Source organism: Nicotiana tabacum, chromosome 16, assembly GCF_000715075.1.
Source record: "Nicotiana tabacum cultivar K326 chromosome 16, ASM71507v2, whole genome shotgun sequence".
In the NCBI taxonomy this organism is placed as follows: domain Eukaryota; kingdom Viridiplantae; phylum Streptophyta; class Magnoliopsida; order Solanales; family Solanaceae; genus Nicotiana; species Nicotiana tabacum.
Window position 1 is genome coordinate 55,707,489 of NC_134095.1, and position 13,765 is coordinate 55,721,253.

Here is a 13,765-nt window from a genome sequence, read left to right on the forward strand (position 1 = left end):
CTAGGGACGCGTGATGACTCTATCGATGAAAAATTACATTGTATATATAAGATTAATTTTTTACGTGTGTATATATATATATATATTAAATTTCCTTGACTTTTGTTTATTTTTTTTGAATTTCCTTAGTAAAAATTATGCTTCCGCACTGTATATACGCAGATGCCATAAGATAGCACCTATAGAAGTTGGAATTTGGACTGTTGGACCCCTCCCTCTTTAATTTGCCTTTTCTGGCTTTAACTTTGTACAATTGGTGCCGACATGCGTATGGACAAGCCTCTCTCATCGTGATGAGACAAGTATTGAAGATTCTGCTTTTGAATGAGAGCTTCAACTCAGTTAGCTGAATTTGGCATGGGAAAATTCGTCCTCTTTTAAAAACTGGATTATTAGAATAAAATAAAATAATCACCTAAGTAAAATTTTCTTTTTCGCCTTTTGATATATGAGGAAGAAATTTGTGTACAATCACCCTTTGACTTCATATACCACTCGTTCGACTTATTAGTGTTTGGTGATGACAGACACGAACAGTGTCACATATAACAAAAAGAGAATACTGTGAACAGAGAAATGCTCACTCCACTCTCAAAAGGCATCACAATATTCATCATAAACTAAGTACAACGAGGGAAAGTTATACTATTATTTTTACTAGGGTTAAATGAGGGCCAATTATTACCCAAAATGTACTAAATTATTAGCAAGCTTCCAAATCTAAGATGGCTGAAGTAGTTAGTAGTTACGACTTACGAGATTATCAATGACTTAAAGCATACATAGATTATCAATGACGAGTTCCTCTTGAGGTTCTATTAGTATAGGTGCCTATGTTGATTGTATTAGAAGGTGATTTATCAATATTTATGTCTTGCTTTTTATATTACGCGCGCTTTCCGACTTCAATTCTTGTTCTACCAATTTGGTTGTCATCAACACCCCATTGTAGTTCAAGTCTCATGTTTAATCAGGGGTAAATCAAATTTGTTTGGTACTTATGCAAGCAAAATGTTTAGAAGACGAAATAAATAACAGTTTCAAAAATTGCCGCCAAGCACTTGCTAGCTTTTTATTAGGGATGGCAGTGGTGCAGTTGCAGGGCGGGTTTGGCTCTACCCGCAAAAGGTTCAACCCCCCGCCCCGCATGGCATTATTTTTCAGTATTTTCAACCCACCCCGTCCTGCACCGCATAATCTTTTGCCCTCCTTTTTTCTACTTTGCTATTTATATATTCATAAATTTAAATATAAATAAAAACTTTAAATCATTATTTTTTGTTGGTACGTACCTAATTTCAAATGGCAATTTTACTGTGTTCTTGAATACTGCTCATTCATATTTCAAGGTATTTATAAAAAAACAAAAAAAAGTTCTTAAAACTATCTAAAGTCCAAACTCTTTGCATTAAGTAGTAAAAGACCCAGTAGAAGTAAAATGAAAAGTACCTCTTCCATTTTCCCAACCAAAAAGAAAAGAAATCTAGTATCAATGGTCCATTTTCTTGTGCTGACCAACTAATAATTATGTGGTATCACTAAAGTTGTATGCTTAAATTTCAGAAAATTCAAGTTGCAGTTTATAGTGACGAAAGGAAGCAATCTATGACAACGGAATGAATAACAAAAGTGAATAAGGGAGAACTTGAAATTTGGTGATTGATTCTTCTGGCAGTAGTTTATGTTATTTTAATCCAAAATTTTCTTGGTGTATTAAACTATATCAATATGAAGAAAAAGATTAATTTTTTATTTAAGTCACGCGCAAACAGATGTTCAAATTCAAAAGCATTCAGATGAACCATGACATTACACCTAGTATCTAATCACAAGCCCGCAAAAGCTTAATACATAAACCAACCCGCAACCCGCCCCGCATAAATGTAAACTCACACCCCCTGTACCCACACCGCCTCATTGCCATCCCTACTTTTTATCCCAGACAGTTTATCCGTATTGTCAGATTTAGGAAATTCTGAAATTTTAATATTCTGTAATATATCGTTTGGCCAGATTAAAAAAAATGCCTTACTAAAGCTTTTAAAGTAAGTGTGGGGTCTGATACTGCTCAATTTTCCTGGAAAGGGTCTGGGCTGAAACCCTGGTATATGGGGCAAAGTGGTCTCTAATGCTCAATTTTCCCTTTTGTACTGACGAAGTTCATTTTATTCACATTCTGACAACTTGGAGAATCACTGGAAACATAGTCTTGGCAAAAGATGCCAGTATGTCAACTGAAAAAACATATGCAATCGAAGAATGCGACAAGTGAGCACAATCATATATATTTGTACTACTAAAGAAACACTTCACAATATCAATGAAAACCGAAAAGAACTAACTGGTTCAACAGAAAAACATTGTATTTGAGAACTAATGGTGCCCATCACATTGGGTTTTACTTGAGACCACATGTGCATCTCTACAACGAGCATGAACGCACCTTTCAATCTCTTCATCAAACAGCCAGTTCAACAATGCATTTTACTCCTTGATAACTGCTCAACACACGATAATCAATCAACCTGAACTTGCTGCTAGAACACCGCGGCATGACAAGAAGCAGCTCCTGAAACATTTTATTTACAGACTACTTCAGTAAGTAAAATCATGACCTGGGCTATCAGAATGCATATCCATGGACGCATCAGCTGAGTTACTGCTATTGGACTCCCTATTTTGCTGCTGGACATTCGTTTCGTTGTTTCTTGCTCCATTTGAAGGCTGCACGTTGTTTAAAAGGAAACCTCCTTGAGCAATTTGATAGTTCTGCAGGCTTCGTCGAACAGGGCTTGAAAGTGCATTTGAGAAAACATAATTCTTCGATTGCAGATCATGATCTGATCGTACGCCATGTCCTGGAGCTGCTACACCAATTGAGCCCGAAGAGACTGGAAAGGCTGAATTTGCGAAATGCATTGGTTGAGAGTGCTGGTTCTGCGGCAGTCTAGGCGAAATTGAATGGTCCTCTCCACTATAGTCCAGTTCCGACTGACAAGATCAGTAAATGCAGTTTTAGACGCATAAAACATAGATCAAATGTCAAAAAATAATTAAAGGGTGGTGTAGGATTATTATGATCAATCATTTAATGAAGAAAGCAACAATAAAAGGACAAAAAAGGGTGAACTAAGGATAAAACATTTTGCAACCTCCACATAATTTTCAATTCTGTATCAGCATAGTATGAAAATAGCTTCTGCACAAAATACAGGAAAACTATCATCTTCACAGGTTGACCCCTTCGATGGCCAATTTCTCAGCCAAGGCATTTCTAACCATGGCAAAAGCATAGTTCATCCCAGTTTTACTCTATACAATCCGATAACAAACAGGCCGACAAAGTGAAATTCAATTAGGGTATTATTTTTCCATTATAACAAGGAACCAGAGGTGCATGATCTTACGAATTGCTTGCAAAAAGATTTTAATAACACTATAGAAGAACCATCATCTTTTCAGTATCTGATTAGAGTTTGTTCCACATTCAAATAAGACATGCACATATAATCCTCACAATATAGCTAGTAAACGGAGAGAACTAGATGGAAGTATCTCAAAGAGAACGAGGAGCACGGAACACCATCACAATATAGCTGAAAAGACGCTCATTTCTCTTGAAAACCAAATGATCACAATGAACATGTTATAGAAGAAATGAAATCATAAGCTAAAACTGACACTTCAAGATCTATAATCCAGCAAATCACCTTTTTGACAACCATAATCTAGCAAAGACCTTATCTCAAAAAAGCATTTCTTTGAAGTTAATTGGTTCAATAGACTGTAACATGAGCATCACATGCAGAGCACATTCAAGCCCATTCAAAATTTTACAAAATTCTTGATAACACAAGTATATAAATCAAAACCGAAGAAAATCAGATTTAATAATAAGTAGCTTCTTATCGCTGTCTCAAATCTTCTCCAGGCCCAAATTTCCATGTCATATCAAATTCTACATGACCAGAAATCAGTAGGCTGATCTACTACAAACATATCAGTAGCACACCTATATTTCATTCCTTGAGAAATTTCATGATAGCAAGGATGGTGCTATCCAGCAAGGATGTATCATCCATTAACGTAAAATAATACAATTTTTTTTGCTTCCAAGGCTTTGGTCTAGTGGTAAACCCGCAGCACATGATGTGTGGGTCAGACGCAAGTCATAGATTCGAGCCTAGTATTTAAGTGGAGAAGGGTAGAGAAGGGTTCCGCTATTGACCAAGGTTCGAACCGTGCGTCACTGGCCCTTGGAGAGTACTTGATTATCGGAAAAAAAGATACAAATTTTTCACATAACCACAGTGAACGTGAAATATTCTTCACAGATTCATCTCCTAGTCGTTAACCAATTAGGATGACTTAGCCCTATGCAAATTTTATGAGAAAGTTCAGATAAGAAGTAAACTGCAAACATGCTGAGCTGATCAAACAGCAGGTCGAGAGCTGCTGAAACCATCTGAAGTCCTATATCTCCATTCTCATGTTTTTCTCCGACCTGGGATAATTTATGCACCCTCAAACCTTATTCGTATAAGTGAGGTTGCTCTAAATAAACGTTAAGTGTGCGTTTCTACTTTATTTTATTTTTTTGGGGGGGTGGATAATTTATAAAGCCTTAAGGGTTTTGCACTAGGCTGGTGCCAAAATGGAAGGAGAGCAGCAATTAGATGAAAAACTTAGCACCTAATCTACAGAGAAATACAACACTACACCAAAACAAGCAAAGTAAATAAAACCATCTTGAGACCTTGCATACCCTTACTACCATTGACTCCCCATTGGTTCCACTTTCCTCTATCAAATCATCTCACTCCTTTCCTCCTACTCAAAATGTTCTCTTCTTCTTTTTTGGCAAGAGCATAGTTCATGATGTGTGGGTTAGCCGCGCGTCGCGGTTTCGAACCAACCCGCACGTCAACGGTTCGAACCTTGCCATAGACAAAACTTGGTATTTAAGTAGTAGAAAGGCAGGCACATTATCCACCGAGTTACGAATCGTGAGCCACAGTCCTCGGTAGAACTCCAAAACACAAAAGGTATTCTCAATTGATAATGCACAATAGTACAAACATAGTGTTGATTATTGTTTCGTGGGTTCATAACGAGGAATTTTGAATAAGATTTGAGAAGAACTATAGTAGAAGAGCGCAATTAGGACGCAAATCATGTTATATGCTCTACTAGCTGGTAGGTAACTGAATTGTGTATGAAAGGGTAAGTCGGAAGCTTTCCAAATGAATCTATTATTACTTTTAGTGAAGAAAAATAGATCACCTAGATAAGGTGGGAGCATAAAAGATAAAACTTTCATAAAAAACTCTGAAAAGGAGAATAGCTCAGCGGCACCACCAGAGTGAGCAATAGTAAAGTAAAGGTGTTTACTGATAGTGGGCAGTGAGTCACCAGATTGGCAGATTCTATGAACTGAGCGGTTTGTCAGCCAAATGAACGTTCAGGTCAGATTGTAACTTTTTTTTTCTTATAAGGAGGCCAGTTTGTATCTCTTTCTATTTCATCAAGATCTTTTTTCTCTTTTCTTATTCTAATCCAAGAAAGATCAGTTTCCGAGTCTCCCCACTTTCAATGGAAAAGGAATGAATTTCCACAATAGGACCCTGAGCACAAAAGATATCGCTGGACTAAAACATCTCAAACATCTAGATTTCATGATCATACTGCTCCGTGTTTATTGAACAAAGTTCTCACGAGCTATTTCCTGAGCAGATAAAGATCTCCACAGATAGACATGAAAGGAAATCAACTAAAAGGTAGGCACAAAACTGAGACAGATAGAAAAAGAACCTGCAGGTAGTTCATTATGTCAGCAATTGTCACTCTGGATCCTCCCTCTTGTTGTCTCAAGATCGATTGATACAGTTTCTCCTATAAAGATGTATCAGGTCAAAATCAAATGTCATGATTCATTCGAAACCAAATCCCCACAACACAAGATCATTCACTTTAAAACACAACAAAGAAAAATGTCAAACATTAAAAAACATCAGGAAACCTTAATAAACACATGGCATAATCAAAGCCTAGAAACGAGATGTACTTGCACATTCCTAGCTAGATTAAAGGCATAACTACATAGTTCAGTTTGGAGATAATTATCAGTTATCACCAAGTCCAATCTGCAACCAAAATAGAACTGAGTGATTAAGACTTTGAATCCTAAGTTCCTAACTTTCTTTACGCATACATTTGAGAACAGAAAACCAAAAAATATTGTGAACAAAGGGAAACCCACGTAACATTTGTACAGATAAGCAAGAAACAAAATGATGAATTACCTTTCTCTGACCTATTCTTTACTGATCAAGTGCATCATTATGGGAGACAAAAGTCTTGTCTAAATCAATGTATGTAATTTCTTCCAGAGCTGCTATTCAATTTTGTTTATCTGTTCTCCTAGTAGGTCAACTAGGGTCAAAAATGCTATTCAACCCATACAGATTTTCAAACAGAATTTGTGATGACTATATTTCTTTGGCAACAATCAAGTTCAATCTCTTAACTGAAATAAAGCTCAGTCCAGAGGGTGGGCTAGCACGGAGATCTGCTTGCAAGGAGCTACAAAGCATCTTTTTATATTCGCAGTTTTTGCCCCTTTCTTCTTTCTTCTTCTAACACTCTTTACTCGGTACATTATTTCTTTCCACACTACCCTCTCCAGGGAGCTAAAGCTTCCTTAAGAATTTAGGGTCGTTTGGTTGGAGGTACTAAGAAAATCAGCTCAGCATAAGATTCAGCAATCAGCATAAAATAATACAGTGGTTGATTTGGAGGATTAGAAAAAAATAATCCTCACATAACTTATGCAACGTTTGGTTGACCGTACAAGGAAAAAAAAGATACCTGCATAACTTAATGCAACAGTTGGTAGCCGGGATTAAATAATTCGCACTATATTATGTAGAAACTTATGTATTAATTTATGTGGGATAATGTGGAATATGAAAACGTGTAATAGACATAGATTAACAATTTTGAAGACAAAAATGCCTTTAAAGTAGGCAATACTTACATAATAATTTATACAGTACTGCATAACAATCCTTATAATATTAGTCACTGTATAACAATCCCTTGTTATTATTCACCGGATAAACAATCCCTGAATCATAAGCCCAACATAACTAGAATGTGAACCAAATGAACCCTCGGGGATTTTACAAAGTTTTTTCATTTATCTCCCATCACCCATTACTTGGTGCCTTCAACAAACAACCATTCTTTATCCATCTTTAACCGTTCTTCTTTCCGTATTACCTTCTATTCTCTGTCCTTGGAAGATCTTAACGATAACTCCTTTTGCCCTATCTTCCCGGGGATACCAGCTAAGTGCATCCTTTTTTGAGAAAGGAAGGGGATAGAATGGTAAAACTAAGTCATCCTTTTTTGAGTAAGAGTTTTTTTAAAGTAAGACCAGCAAAGTGCCTCCTATGCATGTGAAGCCTCACATACTCCTCCAACTTCTCTAAACCTTAACCTCTTTCAGCACAAAGCATGCCTTTCATCTATATCAACCAATCACGGCTCCTTTCCTTCTAATGCAGTTTTTTTCTCAACTACCTATCCAAAAGCTATTGATGACACTGTTTATATTCTCCTTATTTGCAACAAAACCCTCTTATTTCATGCTACCGATAAGGATTGCCGTATAACCTTAGCGTTTAGGGCTTTGCCCAACTTCACTCTTCTAATCTCCTATCAAGGCCTTCCGTAATCCACTCTCTGTTTTCCTCTTACCTTTACCCTCTACCTTTGCTTCTTAGATACTTCTATTTGGTTCTTCTTCTTTTTTTCTTTTCTTTGTGATAAGGATATTTGGTTCATCTCTAGCCATTTCTTTCAAGAGAACTTTCCAACTTAGCGCCTACTGATTCATGCTTTCCACTTCCATATCCTCCCCTGTATTCTCTAAAGACTCTAAGGGCTTGTTTGGTATGAGGGATAAGGGAGATTAATTTGAGATGAGTTTATCCCATGTTTGGTTGGGATAAAATCGTGGTATAACTAATCCCGGGATTGTAGTGATTTTTTATCCCAATGGAAGAGCGGGATAACTAATCCCAGGATTAACTAATCACGGGATAATTAATCATGGGATAACTTGTTTCCCAACCAAACGATCCCTAAAGCCTCTGCTTGTTTGTGCACAAAATATACCTCCTTCACATACATCAATCTCATAATGCTTTCTTTCCTTCTACTTTCCGCCTATCCAACTACCTGCTACTCTTTGCCTATCCAACCCACTATTGCCTTCTACATTCTTTCTCTCTGGTTGGTTCATCTTTTCAACTTTCTATCAATCTATTATTTTGAATAGATTATTTTCATTGTTTGCGTCAACCAATCAATCTCTTACAGGCAAAGTCAATCCCATACAACCTTCAGCATCTGGGGCTTTTCTAACATTCCTCTTACATCTCCTATCACCTATCAGTGTCTTCAACAAGAAGTTATCCTCACATGCAGGAGTAGTCACCTTTCTTTTCCTTATTACCTAAAATTTCTGCCTTTGCTTCCTATTATTGTCCAAAAAATAACAAATATCTAAATGCGACCAAAAGTCATTAGTTATCATCGAGAAACGAGGCTATTAGTGCAAAACTTTTACATGATAGTTGTCTAGTTGAGCTTATCCAGTTAACCATTCTGATACAACAACTGCAAACGGCAATCAAGCTCCCACTAAGAAGAGCAGAGGCACCGAAAACAACTATGCAAAGAACTTGGCCCCATCATTCATACCATTCATAAGGCTATCCACATATTAGGAAGCATTCAAAACAAAACATTTAGAGCTGAACCATCCCAGATACAAACCAGTTCACTTCTTTTAAACACCAGAATGAAGAGAAACCGAGTCCCTCCTAGGTTATTATTCACTTTTTAATGGTATATCCAAACAACGTTATGTAGTTAACTGAAATGTACATTTCTCGACAACTGAGGTGCCCTGGGATTCTGGTTCAGAGTTAAGTATACAACGGAGGATATGTGGATAGGGTTTGGTATTGAGGTTTACCGTATAAAAAAAATTAAAATGTATAAATTCTCTACATTAAAATCTCAAGCCTAAAAAATACACAAAAAACAACAAATTCTTAATATCAGCATTTACCAAACAAGTCTTTGCTACTTGTGCTTTTACTTAATTAATCAACCGTAAATGTAAATGGCTATAAAAACAAAAACAAAAACAGATATTTAACAATAAATAATTAATTGAAAATAAGGAAATAAATACCAAGCCGTGGCGTTCACCCGCCTGAAAGGAAAGCTTCTGTTGGTTCATAGCCTGAGTATAAAGCTGTGAAAGCGAATTCGCTCCGCTACAAAACGTCGAATACATGCTTCGATCCACCTCATCCAGCTTCGATGCCAATGACTTCCGCTTCTTCCCCATCTTAACACGACACCGTTTTCCACGTGACTCTGCGTCTTCTCTCTCTCTATAATTTATTAGTCATTCGGTCCTTTCGTATCCTTGTGTGAATCGATGAATCTCCGTCGATCGGACGGCGACTACGAGCGGCGGATGGAGGAGGCGTGAGGGATTGAAAGTACTTTGAAAACTGTAATTGGAAGCTAATGTATAGCTTTCTTATAACAGCTGCTACCTCATGTTTGTTTGTTCCATTTGTGAAAGGGAGAGGGTGCATGGTAAGTTATCTTGTGCTGGCACGTACCTTTTTAATATCCACGTGGGAATGGGGTTATATTTTCGTGCCAATTGGGCTATTTGCAGTCGTGCCTTGTATTTTTGTCGCCTTTTAACCTATACCTTATTTTTAAAAATTATTGATTTCGTAACAAACTAACAAAAAATTCATATAATATGACCATTATACCCCTTCTAAAACATATAAAAGATGCATCAAGCATACCCAGATTCAAATTCCAGATCTCCTCCGTATCTCCTCCATCACTCCGTCTCTTCTCAAATCGCCTCTCGCAAATTAGATTTGAACCAGATTCAAATTTCAAATTGAAAATTACAAAATACATTGTAAGTATTCAAATTCATCTTCAGAATTCAAAATAGTTTTTGAATTATATATTTTTTGATTGATTGATTGAAGTTGTTTGACAAACTTCACTAATATGCTGAATTTGCATTCTAAATCTGTTTGACGTTGAATTCTAATATTCTAATCCGACAAATATGTTGAAGTTTTCCACTGCATAATATGCTAAAAATTTTGGTTTATTTGCTAAACAAGCTGAAGTTATATAGTTCATATTTAAAAAATTTAGCAAAATGAACTGGCAAATAATACAACATTATATTAAAACATTATATGAGTGTTATCATTGTTTATATGCTAAACAAGCTGAAGTTATTGACTTAATCTTTAAAAACTTCAGCAATATGAGCTGAAGTTTTCCTCCTACACTGGCTAAAAAAAATAAAACATAAATTAAAATTACATATTGCACAAAAAACTTCAGCATAGGTGTTGAAGTTTTTTAGTTAAATATTTAAAAACTTCAGCAAGAAGAGCGGAAGTTTTCCTCCTACACTTGGTAAAAAAAAATAAAACATAAATTAAAATTAAATATCGCACAAAAAACTTCAGCATAGGTGCTGAAGTTTTTTAGTTAATCTTTAAAAACTTCATCAAGAAGAGCTGAAGTTTTCCTCCTACACTTGGTAAAAAATAAAACATAAATTAAGATTTCATATTGCACAAAAACTTTAGCACTTTGGTTAATCTGTAAAAACTTCAGCAAATGGAGCTGAAGTTTTCCTCCTGCACTGTGTATTTTATTATGATTTTTTACAAAAACTTCATACCAAAAAATGCTTAATTTTCGGATTAGTTTTTGTTAATTCCTGCTGAAGTTATTTAGTTCATATCCTCTATTATTTTTCGAGTTTGAATAGAATTAATATTAAAAAAAATATACAAAAAACTTAAAACAAAAACTGAATATTTCATTAAACATTAAAAAACATAAATTAAATTACATAAATAACAAAATAACATTATAATCCTTTAACTAAAAGGATTATAGAAAAAAAAACTAATCGTCCATGTCATCATCATCATCGTCGTCACTACCAGATGGACGAGCATCTTCATCAGATTATCAAATCTTGCAAACATCACAAGCGTATCAAGCTTGTTGTTGATTTTTTGCTGCTTCCTATCGTACTTTTCTATGACCTCATCAAGCTTCAACTCAAATACCTCAATGATGTCTTGCTTGATTTCGTCCACTATTTTCCTGATGACAGCATCCATTTTTCTCCTTTTTGTATTTTATGTCTGCTAAAATATATGTGTTTGAGTGAATAAACTCACAAGGTATAGCGTCCTTATATAGGCGAAAAAAACTTCTGCATGGTATATAAAAAGGCAAAGAGGAATTTTAAACGTTGTCTAATGAAGAGCGTGCATGAATGTGATAGGAAAGTAATTATTACACTAACACATACGCCCAACGCAATATAATTACTACTTTAATTGTGGTTGTTATGGTTACTCCTGTATACCTATGCAATTAATGCTGAAACATGCTCAAGTTTGTTGAATTCTTTTGCTAAACTTCAACCCAATGTGCTGAAGTTATTTAGTTCATTTCTAAAGCTTCAGCACTTAATGAGCTAAAGTTTTTTTCCCTGGATTCATGAATCCCTATCATACAGCTTTTTCATAAAAACTTCAGCTGATATGCTGAAGTTATTTAGTTTATTTCTAAAAACTTCAGCACTTAAAAAGCTGAAGTTTTCTGTGCAAGATTCATTAATTATGTCATACATCTTTTTTCAAAAAACTTCAGCAGAAGATGCTTAAGTGATTTAGTTCATTTGTAAAACCTTTAGCACAAACAACCTAAAAATTCTTCTATTCACTTTCCTAATACTTGCCACTAAACATGAATCAGCAGGATGAGTTCAATTTGCGTTGTTATAACTTTTAATGGGAGGTGGACTCCTGATTTCAAATACTTGGATCATGATACAAAACTTGTTCTACTTAATAAGCACATATCATTCAATACTTTCCTGAAGAAAATTAGTGAAGTTGCAAATATTGATTCAACCAGATATTCACTAAAAGTATGGTTTGATATCAAACTAAATACAAGCAAAGGAATGCTTGTAACTTCAGATGAAGAACTCAGTACCTGTATACATTTGCTTACAACTAATTCAGCCTACAAGAATTGCCATTTCGTCATCGAAAAAATACAACCTTCTGAATCTGCAGCATTCAAACAATCTCTTGCATATGCGATAGATTCAGAACCTTTTGTTGATTATCAACATGAAGTAGGACAACCAATAATGGAAGTAGACAACGAGCAACAACCTTCTAACATTACAGCGGCTTCAGAATATATAATGCTGCAATAATTACCCGCTCCTTCAATAAATTCATACCAGTTTGTCGATGACCAAGAAGAAGAAGGACAGCTAATAATGAAAATTGACAACCAACACACAATCCAACAAAGTTTTTTGTTACCTTCTTCAATGATAAGCAACAACGAAGATGAAGTAAACATGGAGCTTATACCGATAACATCAGATACAATTGAAGAAATTGTTGAAACTTCTAGTGCTTCTCAGAAATCAAGAAAAAGAGTGAGAAGAAAGCTGAAAGAATCTCCACCATGTAAAATACTTAGGCACGATGCGTTGCCTGAGGAAGTAAGAGTCGGATCAATTTTTGAGAACAAACAAAGCATGACTAAATTTTTCTGCAGCTTGGAGATAAACTAGAAAGTTGAATTCACTACTGTTAAATCATGTTCAAAGATATACGAGCTGAAATGCATCGTGGACAAATGTGGTTGGAATGTACGTGCTACCGGAAAAAAAAATTCCATACTATTCAGGGTGATAAAATATCATAACAACCATGAATGCTCGGTTGATGCAAGAAAATCAGATCAGAAGCATGCTACATCAAATTTTATAAGTGAACAAATTATAGAACATGTTCGAGACAAAAAGATAGAGGTTACACCAGCCTTTGTAGAAAACGAAATAAAAAAGAAATTTGGGATTGACATTGGTTATCACAAGACATGGCGCGTTATTCAAAAAGTTGTTGCTTGCATAAGGGGAACACCCGAAGAGAACTACCATATTCTTCCTTCATACCTGCACATGATGGTGCGCAAAAAACCAGGAACATACACGAGCATAAAAAAAGATGGGCAGAATAGGTAAGCAAAGCAATACTAACCATCAGCCTGAAGTTTCAAATGTTCCTATTTGAAAAACTTCACACCTTATGATTTAATTTTTTGTGTTTCACTGTACAGATTTGCTTACATATTCTTTGCTCCTGCGGCATCAGTAGCTGGTTGGTCCTACTGTAGACCCGTTATTGCAGTAGACGCAACGTTTTTAAAGTCAAAATATCGTGGTGTTCTATTTGTTGTTGTATCAAAGGATGCAAACAATCAAATCTTTCCTCTATATTTTGGTGTAGCAGATTCAGAAAACAACGAGGCATACATTTGGTTCTTCGGGGAAATGAGAAAAGCAATTCAAGTCCGTCGTGAACTGGTTTTCTTGTCAGATAGAAACCAATCGATCGCAAATGTGATTAGAAAAGTTTTTCCTGAAGCTCACCATGGTATCTGCCTTTATCACTTTGAGAAAAATTTAAAGCAAAGACATGCAAAAGCCACGGTAATAAATCTATTTCAAAGTGTTGCAAGGTCATACAAACGTGAAGATTTTAATCAGTTAATGTCCCAACTCAAAAGTGTTGACAAGAAA

At 35.6% G+C, this 13,765-nt stretch overlaps 1 protein-coding gene across 1 annotated transcript; it reads right to left on the reverse strand.

Moving 5' to 3' along the window:
• Window positions 1-2,260: 2,260 nt before the first annotated feature.
• LOC107822065 (uncharacterized) lies at window positions 2,261-9,657 on the reverse strand. The gene is made up of 3 exons (XM_016648558.2): window positions 9,269-9,657; window positions 5,812-5,892; window positions 2,261-2,991 (listed from the first exon to the last, which is right to left on the reverse strand). The coding sequence occupies exons 1-3, from the start codon at window positions 9,425-9,427 to the stop codon at window positions 2,596-2,598; spliced, it is 636 nt and encodes a 211-aa protein (XP_016504044.1). The 5' UTR covers window positions 9,428-9,657; the 3' UTR covers window positions 2,261-2,595.
• Window positions 9,658-13,765: the final 4,108 nt, after the last annotated feature.